Genomic DNA, 18810 nt, shown 5'->3' on the forward strand with positions numbered 1-18810 from the left:
GCCCTGACAAAAACACTGATTAGAGAAGCCTACACACCAACACACAGCAAGAGTGTATCTGTGACCTGTGGCACCCTGGCCGAGGTTTGACCCCAAACCTCCAACTGTATGCATTTATGAGTGCATATGGGGGAATCTAATAGAGGTCTTAGAAATGGTGCTGCCTGTCAAAAAAGGCTCATAAACGTAGCCCACTCGCCCGACCCCCTGCAAAAGGGTAAAAGTCTGTTTTTTCCTGCTCCAACATTATTAGATAAAAACCTGAGATAGTTACAAAATTGCGAGTCTCTTACGTAGACAGATATGTTTTTAATCCCAAAGGCAACTGCATAATCGCAACCACAAAATGAGAAACGGTCATTTGCAGGATTAGGAAAACGTCAAATATACTTTTCCAGGTAATTTTAGACCATTTCTATTGGTCCAGTCATCATGAAACAATTACACAGTTAGCATTTTCAAATGTAAGAAGAAAAAAAAAAAGGAGATACAAGATTTTGATTCTACAGTGACAATATGTTATGAAGAGCTCTAAACTGTGTACGGTGAAATAAACCAAACAACAAAATAAAGGGGCCTCTATTTAGGAATATTTCAGCAATAAAAAACAAAAAACCAAATGCACACAATTGTCCACTTACACCAGATGTAGCTGACCAGTGGAAACATTTTTGGTGTCCAACTCTTGCTTCTTTAGCTAGTGCTGAAGCTACAAGGCAGACATTGCTAACAAACTTCACAATAAATCGTTTCCATAAATAGCTGCCTACTGTGTTTAGCTACACAGATGTACAGTAAGACCGTATTTCCTAAACCACACTGACAACACTGCATGACCTCAATTAAGACCTGGCTGTGGTTTGAGCAGGTTGAGTGTTGATGTATTTATGTACATTAGTTTTGTAACAACTACTATTGTTTTGAAGCAAAAAAATTGCCCCAGCTGATTGATTATATGTAGGATAAGTGGCAAAATGTGTCCATCAAATGTTGGCCAAACCATTTTGCTGTACTAAGCCTCTGTACTTTTTCTTTAGTGTTCTCTACTAAATGTGTAAGTTAGTCTGGGGGTTTCAAGCAAAGCTGGTTTCTATACTTGCTCTTCTCTGCAATAAGTGCTGAATGTTTGATAATCCAATAATTACTGAATTCTGCCCCCCTCTTGTCAGCCAATTTTACATTTGGATCTAAGGTTACTGGTGTGCAACATGGTTAAGCACATGAAACAGAACAACACATTGCGATTCCCATGATGGTCCTGGCTTAAAAGAAAAACCTTTAAAACCAAAGAGAGGTTTTTAAAAGCCTTTTTCAACTATAGCAACAAAACTTGTAGTTCTCTCATGGTTGCTACCTGCCTGGGTAGTTTTGCAACAGCTAGAACTTGAACCCTGAGGTTCAAGATGGTTTTATCTTGATTTGTTTTGTGCCCTAGAGGAAAGAGCTTTAACACACCGAGCATCCATACAGTCTCAGCAGTAGATAAGCACCTCACCATACATGGTTCTGAAATTTAAAGTACAGTTACCAGTCAAAACAAGGTGAAAGGTTAGGAGTCCGAGAAAAAAGTAGCGTGTGTATAGTCTGCCACCTCCTGGTGAGGTGTACGGTGCAAGAGAAGACACTTCTCATCTTAGTTTTAATGTTTTTTTTTTTGCTTTTTTTATTCTTCACAAAAATCAAAACAAGTGCTTTTTGGAAAAAAAAAAGGAATATAAGCAACAATAAAGACAAATACAGAAATATTTGCACTTCTAGTCATAAAAAAAAATGTACAGAAATAGGGGAACCCACCCTATTGAGGAATATATTAAATAGAAAATCAGACATTAGGTGAGCATTTAGTCATGCTTTATGAACTGACTATGCAGTCAATAACTGGGCTTGTTTTGTCACAACAGATCTTTCTTTATCCTTCAGTATATCTGACAACAGCAGGATCACAGCATGCTGTTGATATGTGAACTTCAAACACTATATACCATATTGTCCATGCTTTACACATACCACTGTGAACACTGCTGTGGGCCCTTTCCACAAAACCTGTGAGCCAAAGCCAGAAACTGTGATAATCATCAAACTACATGTTTCAAAAGACCGTTAGTGGTTTGGTGCATTTTGGGCTCTAATGCTAGAAGTAGCAGCTTGCTGGGGAGCCTCCTAAAGCAGGGCAGATGTGTTCTTTTTGGGCCTTCCTTTCTCCACAAACAATTCACCGCTTCTCTAGTTTCTTAAACTTGGCTTCTGTAAATAAAAACAAGAAACATGGAACACTGAAATAATCTGTTTGAAGAAATATTATAGGTCTTTGGAAATTTTCCAGTTTCCAAAGAAATCATCATTGGAAAAGTACATTTTGTGTGTGTGTGTGTGTGTGTGTGTGTGTGTGTGTGTGTATGTATATATATATATATGTATATATATATATATATATATATATATATATATATATATATATATATATATATATATATATATATATATATATATATATATATATATATATATAAAAAGGTACATACAAATGAATGATTTATTAATCAAATCTGATCAGACTGGAGAACCTACAATATGGTCATTATCCAGTCTGAGATCATATGTGAAGCACAATCAGTGCAAGCTTTGGTCTCACTGCACCATCTAGTGGTACGATTTGATAAAGCAATTCTTTCAGACAGAACCAGAAATCAACTCATGCATGTGATCCTTAACTAGTTAAAAGTGGCAAATAAGGCACATTAAGCTGGTATCTGCATTACTGAGACAAGTGTAACTTTAAATATGCAAGTCTATGCCACTCATCGCACTTACCCAGTTTTTTGGAATATGTGTCCAGTTTATACGCTGCTTGCTCCAGAGCTGTAACCTGTTCCTCAATCTGGTTTATCTGATCTAGATATGGCTGCAAGCTAGCATCTACAAAAGACAGAACAAAACCTGTGTTCAACACACAGTCTTAGGTGAACCATGGGTGATAAAATACCTAGAAAATACATGTTATAGCCAGGGTATATTTACGTCTTTTTATTTTGATACTTGGGACTTGTTGCTGTTAAATCAATGAAGCAGATGCCATCTGGTACAATGCAGAATGCAATAAACAGAATTAAATAAAGCAGTCATGGTCTCAATTAGAGGCCTCACATTTCTGATTGAGGTCTTGTAGGTTGCGACTGATGTTGATTGATATGTCCTTCATCTCCATGTACTTTAGACTGGTGAGTTTGTTCATATTCTCCAGAAGTTTATAGTCCTCGCAGGTGGCTGGTAAAAAAAAAAAAAAAAAAAATACAAACAAACAAAGCTTTTTTTTATTTTAGTAAAATTATGCAGAGTAGTGTACAATGCACAATGTGAATTTTCCTTATTGTAACTAAAATACATTTTTTACACAATTGTACACACTTTTTTGCACAGTCATTGGACCAATAGAAATCCTCCAAAACAGCTTGGAATAAAATCACCTTACATAAATTTACATTGAAAGTAAACAATGTTTTTGCCCTCTCCTGTAAAGTACTCATTTTGATTATACTTGTTTTGCTTTTGACTGTGACAGTATGCGATCAGTTAGGGAAGCTCTGGGAATTCAAAAAGATACTAATAACCCACACTTTTTATCCATCTATTTGTTGTTGAGGACACCAATCCTGATATATAAACATTTAAGAAATGTAGACCAGATTAAGACTAGAACTACCTCGATTAGGATTACAAAAAAAAAACGCTTAGTAATAAAATTAAGAATTATATTAATGTATTAAAATGATTAAAATAACATTTATTATCCAATTATTGTCCAATGGCAGTATTTTAACAAACAGATATGTTTGATATGAGTTCGTAGTCATATAGTCTTCCTCATTATGACAGGCCACATTTCACTGATTTGCTTTCAAACCCTTATCAAGGTGATTGGTGCAAACCATCAAGGTGAGTAACACAAACACTTGGATTGCATCAACTTCTCTTTCAATGGCCCTATACCATGTTCTTTTTACCCATACCCCTTGTTTTTAAGTGTCACCCTAACCCCTTGGAACGGAGTTACAAAGGGTAGTGGTTGAAAACTTGCCCTATGCATGGGGACAACCCTTAACTTTCATGTTTTAATTAAAAAAAAAACAAAAAAAAAAAACACCACACTGCTTCATTAACAGCTAGCGGTGGTCTGTAGGCGACCGGGCCCATCTTCAGTGATAGAAGAGAAAGGAAAAGTTCAGCAACTTCGCTGCTGGGCTTTAGCTACATTTAGGGTATCATATGCCTTCAAAGAGGGTGATACGAAGCTGAAGTCAGCTATTCATGTTCATGCAGCCATCTTACCAGTTTTTCTTTTTTTCCTAAGAACACTGTTTGGAGTGTGCCTTTGAAAAACTGTTTGGAGGGCCATAAAGCCCTAATACTTCACCCTAACCCTCTCTTCTCAACAAAAATTCCGACACCCTAACCCTAGACGTGAATGCGCAAAACAGAGGGCCAAGTGGTAGGGGCGAGGAGGTGAAATGGGATTGGGCCAATGAGTGCCTTTACATGCACTTAATAATCTGATCTCAATTAGATTTTAGCAGTTATTTTATTATTCAAGTGGTCACATAAACATCATACTCCGATTTCTTAGATTGGATTAAGGCTGTTATCCGATTTAGAGACCTGGATTTCAGATCAGTGACCAGGTAGTTTTTTTTTTTTTACTCTTAATTTGAGTTGAGTTATTTCATTTGTTACAGTCTGTACATGTGTAAAAACAAAGCACTGTCTCAGAAACAGCAAGCAGCATTTACACAGCACCCAAAAGATGGCAACAAAACACTTTTGGAGCGATGCAGAAACCACCTACATGCCTGATGAAATTAAGAATTTGAATATTCTTCTAGATGACATATTCATACTGTCTTGCATTTATGTCACACATTCTACTGCCTCCAGTAGTCTGCAGTTATCAGATTAAGAGCATGTAAATGCACTCAATGTGACAGACAGAGATGTTATGGAAATGCAAACCTGCTGCATTTGCAAGGTGAATTACAGCATCTCATAATTACAGAGCATACATATCATTACTTTGTACCTGTGAGCTCTCCTTGCAGAAAAACTGCCATTTTGTCAAACATGTCCCTGCAAAGTTCATTGATGTCAGGTTCAGCAGGCTCAGTAGCTTCTTCTGCCGTTTCCACACCACCGTCATCTGCAACAGACATTCACCAAAGGATCAAGCGCTAGTGAGTCAAGAGGCTTGGCTCTCATGGGGAACTGAAAAACATGTGGTAAGTACACTGCATTCATTCTAGTGTGTCTTGATCACAAAATTTGAGACACTCTGAAGTCTACCACAAGAGGTCTAAACTAAAAAATCTGCTCCTAAAACCTGCAACAGAGCAAACGTATGGGAGACATTTATGATAAACCATGGTCTAAATCCATGGTTCTCAAAGTTGTCCTCCAGGACACCCGTTCGGTCTACGGTTTTGCTCTCCCTATGTGTCAGCAAATGTGTAGGGGCGGGTCATTGGTCATCAACCAATGATGTATGCATGCAATCTCCACCCACAGACCTTCATCAACAGTTCACTTCAGTTTTATTCACTGCCATTTGTAAGTGTAAATATACCTACAATGTAATGATGCTTCACATCAAAGGAAGAGGACGTCGTCAACAACGACTACACTAAATACTAAAATAAAGGACCACAGCAGCACAAAATGTGTTACGTTACACAGCATTTCACACAGACTCGAGTCACATCCGTCTAGAACGGATAGTAATTGCATATCGCAGACTGCCTCCTACTTACTAACAACTCACAGCGCTGCTTTAAGAAGCCTGTGAGATGCAGCAGATCGCCTGCTAGCTAGCACGGAGCTAACTATTAAGGTGAAGCACTCACTGTTATTGGTGGGCTTTTTGGGTGCAGGCCCTACGTTTTCGCTCGAACCATCATGGCCCAGATCCTCCCTTTGGTCAGTATCGGTTCTGAGGTTGAGCACTGCCGGAGGTGCAGCTACTCTAACACTGTCCAGCGCAGCTGCCTCCTCTCCTGCGGCCGCCATCTTCACTCCCACTATCATATGACTGGACCTGATCAGCACGTGACTCGCTACAGTCTTTCCTGCCACACCCTTATTTTATTACGGCTCGGTCAATAAAATATGAAACATATTTTAACACACATACATAACATGAAGAATAAAGAATATGAGAAAAAAATATGAATAACATTGCCGTTATGAACATATTTTAAATGATCGCCCGGCTTGTTGCTCTGCCGAAATAACTAATATCATTTAAGGTTGCTGCTGCTGTTTTGTAATAAATGAAGGTGTATATATTGTTTCTACCACAGGATGGGTGGGTCGGAGAGCCACAGACAGGTTAGATTTAGTGAAGTCAAGATTAGCGACACTGACAATTCACGGCTTTGGTATTTTCAAAATAAAACTACTCTCCCGCTTTTTTTTCGATTCTGTATGAAATAAAAATTCGGTATAAATATAAAGAATTTAATATTAAAATTAAGCTGATTTTTCGCCCTGACAGTCCATGCAATCTTTCCTAATAAAAATAATATAATTGCCCTTGTAATAATTATCATAATTACATAATCACCATATTAAAAAAGCAATTAATGCAAATAAATACATATATTCATTTTGGTAAATATAATTAAAGAAGCGTTTACGATTAACTGAGCTTTTCGCGACTTGCAGACTGCACGGAGATTCAGCAGAGGAATAAACAGAGTGGCATAAACAGCAGGATAAACGGGCGATTTCAGGTAACGGTGATGCAGGTTTAACATCAAGGAGACTTAAATGACTGAAAATGCAGATTCCTCTTGCATATAAAATGTTGACTGTAGAGAAATGAACACATGTTGCGCGCTCTCTCTCTCTCCTCCTCTCCTCCGCTGTGTAGCGACGTTGGTGATGGGGCTCCTCTCTCTCTCCATCGTGACAGGACACCACCGACTGTAAACATGGCGGCGTGCACAGCCAGCGGTCTGCGCGCTTCGCCTCCGTACTGAAGTCCGCAGAATCCACACAGTTTCATCATGGAGACCGAGGAAGAGCAGCACATGACGACGCTCCTGTGCATGGGCTTTCCAGACCCCGTGGCCATTCGGAAAGCCCTTCGCCTGGCCAAAAACGACATCAACGAGGCTGTGGCTTTCCTCACGAACGAAAGCCCCGGACTCGGCTACGGCTATGAGCCGATGGAGAGCGGCCCCAGCCCGGGTTCCGGCCCGGGGGGAGAGGGCGACAACAGCAGCAGGACCGGGACGGGCGGCTTCGACCCTCCGCCCGCTTATCACGACGTCGTGGAAAGCGAGGTAAGACCGCAAAGCTAGTCGAAGCTGTACGCTCCATATTTATCGCCCAATTGTGGAAAAGCGGGCTTTGCAGCTGCATCTCGCGGGGAGTTGAGTTAGCATGGCTGCCGGTCTATCCTGGCTAACGTTAGCAGACTCGCAGTGCAGCGAGCTGCTCGGCGTGGCTGTCAGTCTGGAGGGAAAGTGGCGGCGTGCTGCTGCCGGCTGCCTTAGTAGTAGCTGCACGCCCGCCCAACATGTGGCGAATACAGCACTTCAAGTGATTATAGGCAGCAGCGGGGCCCTGAAGTGTTAAAAGCAGTCATTAGGATTTAATTGTGTCAATAAATGCAGTGAGAAAAGGAGCAGCAAGTTTGAGGACTGAAAAGGCGTCTAACGTTTGTAATAGTTGTAGCTAACCAGTAAGGGTTTTGGGGAGGGGGCTCTCATGTTTGCTAGCGAGCAAATATCTACTGGATAAGCATTTTGTACCTTTCACAGTCAAGTAATTGTATTTTTTCGATCGTTGGCACTATAACCGGCTTGAAAGTGAAGACCGTTGAAGCGACGGCGTCAAGACCATGTAGCTAGGTTAGCTATCTATAGGCCTATGTGAATACTTAGCTAGCTAACCTAGCTAGTTAGCTAACCTAGCTATCTGTCAGGCAGCAGTGTGCGCCTCTGCCAAGGGGAGTTAGCTAACCTAATGATTTCCCTCCGTCTGGGTCAGTTTTGCTCAGTATTCCGTGTTAGTCAGTGTGGGATTAATTACAGCAGACAGGTGGTCGTTTTAATGTTCTAGACTGGCCATGAATGAAGTATTCGGTGCTAGATCAGCTAACTGAAATCACACCAGCTGAGTGAAGTGCATGCTTAGCGATCTGCTGTGACAGCGTTGTGGACGATAGTTCGGTCCACTCTTGCTGTTACATGAACTGTAGCTTAGGTAACGGTTAAGTCTTAAAATTGTAGGGCTGATGTGTTCATTTTGTTTGCATAGGTTAGCCTATTTCATTTACTGTCTAAAGGTTAGCTTCAGCACTACAGCTCGAACAGCTGTATACTTTCTCTGCAAGTCTGCATTTGGTTCTTTGTCAGATTTTTAGCTCCGGTTTCTGCAATTAGTATCTCCTACAGTATGTGCCGATATTTAGTCTGACAGTGTTCCTCGTCATGGATCGAAATCAGCAGATCGCTGTCAAACCTCTTCTGGAAACATCTGTGAGATTTTGTTCCCAGAGATCTTGACCTGGCCAGTGCTGTGTGGGTAGTCAGGTTAATTGAGTTAAGAAAGCCAAGGCACAGTTTTAAATGATAAATTTAACTTCAAGAAAAATTTCCCATTGTTGCTCTCTGTTGTATGGATGCACCAATATTAGGCTGCTTGTTAGGCAAAACAGATTGATGAGTGATGTGTTGGTAATTGGATGAACGGTTGTCTAGAGAGTCCTTTTGAAATGAGTGCTCTAAGAGCTTGACATTCCCAGTAGCTGACCATGGAGTTTAACTCTCTGGCCTGATTAATGTCACAGTGCTGGTCTGTTGCGTGAGGCCTTGTGGTTTCACCGCTCATACTGAGACACACTGAGATTGCACTCTTGTGAAAGTGTCTCATTTGTTCCTTTTATACATGCGCAGCCTGTCATTGGTAGTGATCGTCAGGAATGCCAGAGGGCCCGTGCAGATAATCATATATCGCTGTTCCCACACATTATAACTGTTTGCCTCTGCAGTTAGTTACACAGAAGGCTACAAGTCATGTGCTTCACGTAAGCTAGTATCACATCTGCTTGTACCAAAGCAAATTCCTTTCTGTAAGTAGTGTTGCTTAGCAGGTAAATCACACTGACCTCTGAAATTTCCATTCCCGCATATTTGTGATGATATGTTTGTTAAGTGGTCTGATTAATGAATAATGTTCCAGTACACTTTGATCTGACAGAGCGACACAGTACTGCTTGAGAAAATCACTGATTTCTGTCTTAGTCCTATAGATTTGGGCTGTGGCCTGCCTAATGGTAATAGTCCACTTTAACACTCACACTTCAGTGCTTGACCTCCGTAAATATAACTTTGCCAATGACATGCACAGTCCCTCTTGCATATATGTAGCAGTATGGAATAACACCTGCTTGTGTTGGTGGTAAAAGACTGGGCTGCTGTTGCTTGGATATTATTGCCTTTATCTTTAGATACAAACCTTAGGAAGGAAATAAATTAGACCACTTTGACGTGGACCATTTAACATAATGATTAGTTCCTCTTGAAATACCAGAATCATACCCACAGCAGACGCCACATGGCTTATAGATGAACAAGTTAACTGCCAGAGTAGCCTTGACTGTCAACTAATGTCAACTAATTTCAGGACAGTATTGTATCCAAACAGCAAATTCTAAAACTATTGCCAGTCTTTGTCTTTTCTGAGGGTCTTACAGTTACAGTCTTTTGGGGACGCCATTGTCAGTGATCACAACTAAATATCTTAATTGGCACTTGTCATTTGAAAATTTTCAATGGCAATTTTATGCAAGTACAGTTTGAAGTAAAAATAAATAAATAAAAAAATAGAAGTAATACATCTCAGATCTTCTATGGTGAAGTATAGTGTTAATCATTATCGCTGATTTGATAATGACTCTAGTATCTGATAAGCTCTAAGTAGTCATGCAATGAAAAAAAATTATTAACATTTACTAACTACCAGTTTAAAGCATTTACTGCATTTAGGAACTGTGTTCATCCAACAGTAACACGCTTTTACAAAATACTGCCAGAACTTGGATTTCTGTGATTGTGCGTTATGTTTGTATGTGATATTTTTTTTTTCTGCTTGTTCCTTTCGCTCTCTGTGCATTAAGGAGCCACGCAGACTTTGACTGACTATTTCTTATTAAAACAAATATTTCTAGTAATCCTTTGTCATGTAATTTTCAATGTGTTGAAAATAGACACATTTTTGTTTTTTGTTTTTAAGAGCAACGTGGGAAGGAAGGAGTGTTGAGTTTATGGTGTACGTGCGCTCATGCTCAGTAGTTAATTGGGCTTTTTTCCCTAAAGCTGCTTATAAATTCTAAAGGCTCTAATTTTGGGATGTATTTTGTTAAAATAATAATAATTTACCTGGACCAAATCAGTATAATGTATAGCATGTGGCAGTGTTTTCTAGTCTGGACCTCAGGGCCCTCAGAAGGTCCACATTTTTTTTTCCAGCCTAATTCAGAACAAGTTGGGATGAAGGAAAAACGTCTGGGGTCCTTGAAGACCTGGTTGGGAAACACTGGTGTGTTTACAGTATAATATGTGATTAGAGCTCTGAATGATCTGGCCATTCTAAACGCATTAAATACGGATAAATATTATTCTAGGAATAGAAAATCAAACTTGATAATGTGTGTTCCATTGCATATTAATTATTAAAATATGAGATATGACTACTGCTGCAAATATTCAAGTTTGCTGGTTGACTAGTTTTTTAAAGGCTGTTCTTAGTTGCTGTAGAGGCTTTCTGCATGGACCATTATTTCTGCTTCTTGGCCCAAAACTCTGACATTTTTATGAAATTTCCTGTAGATATGGAATATTGTACATTGACAAGATATGAAAATGTAGTGTTCAATTAGCTGAGAAAAAGCCTTCCTTGTCTGCTGAGTCAGGTGATGTTTCCTGTTTTTATGTTGTTACCAGCTGTATGAGTAGCTGTAAGTCATTTGTACACTATGTAGGCTTCTTGTCTTGCTGTCATAGTTAATGCATGAGCACATACAGCCATTAAAAAGGTGTGAAATTTCTCAGGTAAGAAAGGCTACATCTCAGCTGTGCATCAGAACTTTGACAGCTTGTAAATTAGTACAGTTCAGGTCATCTGGGAGGGAGCAAGGCTTTTGTGATGGAGGAATCGGGTATTAAAACTGTGCTTCGTGTTTCAGAGGAGTTCATATTCTAGCAGGAACATTAATGAGAATTTAAAGGTATCTTCTTTTATTTTTCAGAAAAAAAAATTTGAACTCAGTTATTTAGATAATTACAGCAGGGCATTCATTAATTGTAGTAGGGAGTAGTCAGTAGTCAAGGAGGCAAGATGACTTCTATCACAGAAGGAAAACAAGCTCATTTTGAATTAGGCCTGTGTACCCCATGAAGTTTCATTCCAGATCAGGCATTGCATTCGTTAGCATGCTGTGAGGTTCTCAGCATTCATGGCTGTTTTTCCATTTTCTCCCCATTCTGCTCTGTTACTATTCACTGACCTCTATAATTAGCCGTCTTTGTGGACCGCAGGCATGCAGAAAACATGAAGCAAACATGTGCATACATTAAAGTAAATGAGCTATGTCAAAGTACATGATGTATTTCTATGTGTGTCTAGTCTTTTTAAAGGGTAACAGTCAGAAGGTGGATTGTAATGCCAGAAGTTTGAAAGAAAGGTATGTTTTTTTTTGCTGTCAAAAACATCATTTTATTTCAGTGGAAATAAAATGAAGAAAAATCATCCCAGTGACCTTTCTGGGCATGTATCAAACAGAGAGAAGACTCCTATCCCAAGAATCACAGCAGCAGCATGACTCTCTCATTTAGTCCCTACCATTCACTCACTTAACTCCTTCAAACTCGCATACAACAGTACAGAACCAACCAAGAATACAAGACTATGCACAGTAAGAGTTGGAGTTAGAGCCTATTGATGCTGTCACATTTTCAGAGTTGATTCTGAAGTGACCAGAAAACCATGTGTTTTTTTTTTTTCTTCATTTTTTTTTCTGACTTCATATTGGAAGTGATGGAGTTGTCTTTCCAACAGGTAAAGCAGTCTTGGCTCAGTTACACGCTGCCTACCTCAGCTTGGGTTTTCTGTCTCTGTCAAGTGACCTATTGATGCTATTTAAAAAATGATGCTATTTAAAAATCCAATCTCTGAATCTTTTTTGGCTTGAATTTGTTTTAATACATGCAAATGCTTTTTTGTACAAACGTACAATTTGTGTTATTTATAGCAGCTATAATTTTTTAACTGTTGCATCTTTTGCAGTCTTTTAGTGATGTGTGATTTGACTTGCTCTTTTTCCCTTCACATTTTTTAACAGCACAAGCCGGTATATTGACTGGGGAAAAAACAAAAAATTAAGACTAATTTTAAAGAAATTAAAGCTTTGCCACTTTATAAAGTTCTATCTGATTGGCTATAGGCAAGAGGCAGTGATCATGCAGTTCAGTGCTGACATACACTACATTGTCAAAAGTATTCGCTCCTCTGCCTTCACATAGCATGAAATTTGAGTGAGTTTCCATTCTTAATCCACAGGGGTTAATATGATGTCGGCCCACTCTTTGCAGCTATAACAGCTTTTACACTTCTGGTAAGGCTTTCCACAAGGGTTAAGAGTGTGTTTATGGGAATTTTTGACCATTCTTCCAAAAGTGCATTAGTGAGGACAGACACTGGTGTTGGACGAGAAGGCCTGGCTCACAGTCTGTGCTCTAATTCATCCCAAATGGGTTCTCTCGGGTTGAGGTCAGGACTCTGTGCAGGCCGGTCAAGTTCTTCCACACCAAACTCACTCATTCATGTGTTTGTGGACCTTGCTTTGTGCACTGGTGCACAGTCATGTTGGAACAGGAAGGGGCAGTCCCCAAAATGTTCCCACAAAGTTGGGAGCACAAAATTGTCTAAAATCTCTTGGTCTGCTAAAACATTGAGTTTCTTTCACTGGAACTAAGGGGCCAAGCCCAACTCCTGAAAAACAACCCCACACCATAATCCCCCCCTCTGCCAAACTTTACTCTTGGCACAATGCAGTCAGACAAGTACCGTTCTCCTGGCAACCGCTAAACCCAGACTCGTCCATCGGATTGCCAGATGTAGAAGCATGATTCATCACTCCACAGAACACGTCTCCACTGCTGAGTCCAGTGGTGGTGCTTTACACCACTGCATTTAATGCTTTGCATTGTGCTTGGTGATGTGAGGTGATGTGAGCTGCTTGGTCATGGAAACCCATTCCATGAAGCTCTATGCTGTTCTTGAGCTAATCTGAAGGCCACATGAAGTTTGGAGGTCTGTAGTGATTGACTTTGCAGAAAGTTGGTGACCTCTGTGCACAATGCGCCTCAGCATTTGCTGACTCTGCGCTGTCATTTTACATTTTACCAATCGTTCCCAATTGCTTCCACTTTGTTATAATACAGGTGACATCCTAACACAGTACCATGCTGGAGTTCACTGAGCTCCTGAGAGCGACCCATTCTTTCCCAAATGTTTGTAGAAGCAGTCTGCAGGCCTAGATGCTTGGTTTTATACACCTGTGGCCATGGAAGTGATTGGAACACCTGAATTCAACAATTTGGATGGGTGAGTAAATACTTTTGGCAGTATTGTGTAGCTGTGCCCCCACCAGCAATAACAGTCCAGATGACCTCTGAGAGATTTTATCATAGGTGCTTGAAGAATAAAAAAAAAAAAAAAAAAACTTTATTGCAGTATATCATGATGTTTGTTCTGATTTTTTATAGTAAATTTGGTTAAGGCTATTTGACACCATGATTGGTTCCCTATTAATATGATATTATATAATCAAATTTATATTAACATATGAGCATAAACTGTATTTTATGTGAGATTTTTAATAGTTCTTGGCCTGATTGCTAGACATGGTTTTTCGACAGCATTGGCTGGAAAGCTAGAGCAGACTGTTACAGCTGAGAGCGGAGCTGATGTAGAATGTCATGTTGTGAATTGGAGGTCAAATCGCTCACCCCTAGTAAATCAGCACCTACCTAAGGAAAACAACAGCCCTTGTAGTTTAGCTTTAAAAGTGCAGAGGGCAAGGAGAAACCTGTATGGGCGTCATTTAAGTCTGTTTCCAAAACACTGCCTTTTTCCATTTTCTTCAGACTCCTCTCAATCTTCCAGAATCTGTTCGCCATTGCTGACAGTACAGTTTTTGCACATAAGTGTGTTAGCCCACTCTCTTGTTCTTTCTGACCAGTGTACTAGTGGCACTTACAGCAGAAATACTAACGCATTAGTAGTGTCTTTACGAATATCGGTAGGATCTGGACCAAGAGATGCTGCCTCAGAGATGTCAACTCATGGTAACTATTTTTTATGATCAGTTATGTCTGTAAAGCCAATCTCCTTCATGTTATTTTTTTTCCTGATCACATAAACACAAATAACAACTACAAATGGTTAAAACTTGGAGGTGTTGCCTATGCATAAGCACTAGTGTACCATAGACAACGTACTATAGTTTTAATGGCAATTTAAAGATATCTGAAATGTTTACTTGTAATATTGATTAAAACAGTTCTGGTAAATCTGAAGAATAAGTTATCTTTGGATCCCATTTTGGGTACTATTATTGAGCACAATGCCCTGCATGTACCTCTCTGCTGTGAATAGATTATAAAAATATGTTTTGGACCAAAACGTCATCTCAAAACAATAAAAACAAAACAATATCTGAGGCATTAAGCAGTGCATATGTAACTATTTCATGTAATAACTTTGTTATGTAGCTTATAGAGGCATTAATGCTTCAGGCATCTGGGTCTTTTCACCACCACTGTGAACAATTCTGAGTCAGTAAATTTGGCTTGAATAGCTTTTTCGAGATCTAATAACTCCTAAATGACTTTGTCTGCATCCTAATAGTTTAAGTATATAGGTATTTTTAAAAAGTGGTGGAATTCCTCTTTAAAGTGTTGTCTTAGGATTTGTTGGGATACATAATCATTTACCACTCTTGAGAAGAGGAGACAGCAGAAAGGACATTCTAAATTGTCAGCACAAGCAACACAGTTAATTTGTTGCAATGAAAGTTATTATTCAGCCTGGTGTCATAGTTGGCTGATTTTAGACATGTCAAATGGCATTCAATTTCTCCTTTGGTGTCCATATTTGCAGGAGACTTTTAGTCCTAAGTGCTTTGTGCAAAGGACTATAGCTGAATTTCTGCTGCTTTATTGAGCTTAATATAATTGCTTGTGTTGTTTTCCTGTATCAGGCTGTGTTGTTTTCGTCTGGTTTTACATGTCGCAGGTTGCGAGTCTTGGGGCTATAAATAGTGCAGTGAGGAACACTGATCCCCTGGCCATGCCCTGGTCCAGAGAGGGCTGGTACACATAGTAACAGACTGAGGCTGCTGTTACACCACCACTCGGAACAAACACAGCAAAGAGCACAGCGAACTGTTAGAAAACTCATTAGGACTGCACAATATTGCAATTACAATATAACTTGCCTCTATGGAGCTTTACAATGTCAGTGTTACAGAGGCCATCGTGTTACAGTTCATCATGGTGAGAACAAAACCTCGTAGTTTAATTCATTTTGGTCTTTTATCATCATTTTAAAACACAGATTCCCTTTATGTTGTATGAACATTTACAGATGAATGGACTATTAGAAATGGTCCAAACCTTTTCTTGAAACAAAGCAGGGGTAGACTTTGCCTATTGTCTGGTACCGCTGGTCACATTTCACAGTTTGGCCCGTGGACTCCTTGTATATATTCTTGCTTTCTTTTCTCTATTAACAAACCCCTTTTGTCTGACACAGAACTAATCAGACAAATTAGATTTTGTTGTAATTAATTAACTGAAACTGCTGTGAGAGTTCACATAGCTCTGTGGTGGCCCCTCCTGTTGAGCTGGTCTGACTGCTGTCACAGATGCTGTTTGGTTGAAGTTTGGTAATCTCACTCCATGAAATAAGGTCTTAAATAAATAAGCTGGAGCTACACAAGGCTGTCCAGCCTGACCTTCATGGTCACTACAGTAGCATTGTTTGTATTAACCTCTTTCGCAGGCCTTTCTAGGTGGCCGTTCTGCTGCTGTGGCACGGAAATCAGGTTGTCAGAATATTTTTATGTATAATCAAATATAGTCAAAATAGTTTACTTCAATAAACTATAATTAAAATGAATTTAAATATTTTTTAAAAATCCATATGAATATTTCCTGTTTTCCTGGCTGGTTTGAGTATATGTAATGTATGTGCTGTAAACATTTTTGTTATTTTGGACACAAATAAATTGGCTTGGTGGCCCTAACAGCCAGTTTTTTTGTATCTATTTACCCTGAAATGTTAATTTACATTTAAATGCTGATTTTCTTTTTTTTTTTTTTTTTTCCCCCTTCTCTTGAAAAGCTCCTGTTCTGGAGATAGAAAGTTTTGTTCAGTGATGAATGAACAAACAATATAATGTACAGCCCCAGTGCCAAAACAGTTCACTAATACATGTGCAGCCCTAGCAACCTTACAAGCCCCACCACAAGCACAGACAAATTAACAAATCATAATGATACAAAAAAAGGTTACAAACACCTGAAACATGGCATTTTCACTTGTGTGCGCATGCATGCATGCATACACCCTGTTGCTGGAGGAGCGAGAAACGCCCCAGAGATGAGAGCACTCCCTGAAGCCCAAGCCAGCTGTCTGACAGCAACCACAACCCTCAAACCACCCAAACACAGATTGCAGGATGTAAAACGAATTTGTTTTAGCAGCTCCCCTCAAGTTCAGAACATTAGTCACTAGCATGTACGTTTGAATGCCTCTGACATTTAGTCTTTCAGGTTGTTTTCACACCTACAGATCATCGTGAGCTGGTATGGGTCAGTTGTGAATGCAAGCTCAGTCCCTGTAGTCGCCCAAGGAAAACACACTGCATTTCCGTTTGTGTAGATAATGAACGTTTTTTTTTTTTACCTCGAGCCAGAGAATTATTCTGAAAATATTTTGCGTCACAAAGGTGGCATTTACATGAAGGGGGGTTATAATTGCATGTGATGACCATTGTGCTATATCTAATTTTCTGCCTGATTTTAAATTGCTCTTTGGCAGGTGAACAGTTTAGCAGCACAATAGTGTGTGGGAGGATTTCTTTGTATTACTGTCTGCTTCAGTATAGTGCTTTCAGACATGGTCGCATGGTTGTGGCTGTGTAAAATTGTTGGTGGACTTGTACAGTTTGTTCTCTATATGTTATTAGTAAGGATGCTTGTTTGGGTTGCAGATTTCATGATACAATGTGCTTTTGTTTTTTACATCATAATGTACGTTTTTAGTACGGATTTAGAAAATCATTTCTAAAACGACTTCAGCATATCTTTTTGTATTACTTTATTTTTTGGTCATTTCTGTTTTGTAATTTTTACTGTTGTCTCTAAAAGACAACAGTTTTTGTTGAAGACATAATTGGCACAAGTCATTTTCTCTAGAAACATAAAATAAAACAAAAGTGCAATATCTTTATAGAAGTAAACAAAAAGGTCAACTATAAGGCTACATCTCAGTACTGAATAAACCGAGCTGTACAAGTTCATTCACAATCTGATCTTTTTTATTTATTTATTTTGGTATAAAAAGTTTCTTTTTATACAAAAACACATTTTATATTTTTAGTGGGTTCTTTTTATGCTGAAGATTAAGTTTAGGGTTTATTTGACCAGTGACTGTGTGTTAGTGATTTCATCATGGTTTATGGGTGTTGTTAGGCACAACACAAAGCAGCTTACTCTAACTAGACTAGTGACAGTTAGAAGTTAAGCCACAGTCACACTGGACTGTCGCCTCGCTAGTATGGGCAGTCCTGATGTGATGTGATTTCGGAGGGAATGTATAGTTTGCTGTATGGCTAATGTTAGCTAGTTAACCATTGGTATTTTCTTTCTTCATTTTTTATAAAGGATTTTTAATTTAAATTATTATTACCAAGAATTCTAATGAAGTAAGGTAACGTTGCAAAGATGATGTTATATCCTACATTTATAATACATTTATTGTACCTAGCATGGAGGACATCTGGAAAAGCTATTGTTGAGCTGCGCTGGTTGAGCATGCTCTAGAGCATGGCATGATGAGGTGGCCAATGGATCATGTTTGTACAAAAAGCTGCCTATAGTATGGTGTACATTATTATTTTCAACATGTGCGTGTGCAATTTAAAAAGTGACTGGATGTAAACAGAAATCTTTTTTTTTTCTTTTTTCAGAAATCCAACTGATCTGTACTTTAAACATATAGCAAAACCCAGTTACAAAAGCACCATTCACTATTGTCCAAAACAAAAAGAACTGACAGCTGCTTACATCAGAACCTCAAGCACATTTCTGTGCACTGTAGGGTTGACAAACAGTCAGCCTTATCACAACAGGCTACAAAACAAATACACATATTTATTTTTTATGTTTGCACACGAACTGGATATGTACTTATATTTAGTTTTAGTTTTATTTAAATATCAAATATATTTGTCGTGACAGCAGCCACTACTGCCTCACACAGTTAAAACAATTCTGGTTGCGAGAACAATCCTAAACTTTGATGCATTTTTAAAGGCTTGTTTGGGAAAGAGTCATTTTTGAGCCGTTTTGTCATCACAGCTCATCGTAATTATATGTTTATTGTGGAAACTAACATTATGTATACAATATTGTGGCCAATTTTTTTTTCACATCCTTAGTCCACAGCTGCAGCTTTTTATACAAACCT

General features: G+C 39.0%; 2 protein-coding genes across 4 annotated transcripts in view; one reads left to right on the forward strand and one right to left on the reverse strand.

The window, feature by feature from the left end:
- Positions 1 to 1694: 1694 nt before the first annotated feature.
- On the reverse strand, positions 1695 to 6486 carry bloc1s2 (biogenesis of lysosomal organelles complex-1, subunit 2). Its single transcript, XM_017689068.2, has 5 exons — positions 5889 to 6486; positions 5072 to 5188; positions 3145 to 3264; positions 2812 to 2916; positions 1695 to 2244 (listed from the first exon to the last, which is right to left on the reverse strand). Exons 1-5 carry the CDS (start codon positions 6067 to 6069, stop codon positions 2213 to 2215), a joined length of 555 nt encoding a protein of 184 aa, XP_017544557.1. The 5' UTR covers positions 6070 to 6486; the 3' UTR covers positions 1695 to 2212.
- A 272-nt stretch (positions 6487 to 6758) lies between these two features.
- usp24 (ubiquitin specific peptidase 24) overlaps positions 6759 to 18810 on the forward strand; it is a 78358-nt gene continuing 66306 nt past the window's right edge. For 2 of the 3 annotated variants that reach the window (XM_017689042.2, XM_037538139.1), the window contains exons 1-2: positions 6759 to 6776; positions 6917 to 7331. In XM_017689042.2, the coding sequence (XP_017544531.2) occupies positions 7053 to 7331 (279 nt within the window). In that variant the 5' untranslated portion in view covers positions 6759 to 6776; positions 6917 to 7052. Of the gene's footprint in view, positions 6777 to 6916; positions 7332 to 14245; positions 14403 to 18810 lie in introns of those variants that run through there. The other variant, XM_017689051.2, reaches the window with a different exon arrangement.

Source organism: Pygocentrus nattereri, chromosome 4 (genome assembly GCF_015220715.1).
Source record: "Pygocentrus nattereri isolate fPygNat1 chromosome 4, fPygNat1.pri, whole genome shotgun sequence".
Classification (NCBI taxonomy): Eukaryota; Metazoa; Chordata; class Actinopteri; order Characiformes; family Serrasalmidae; genus Pygocentrus; species Pygocentrus nattereri.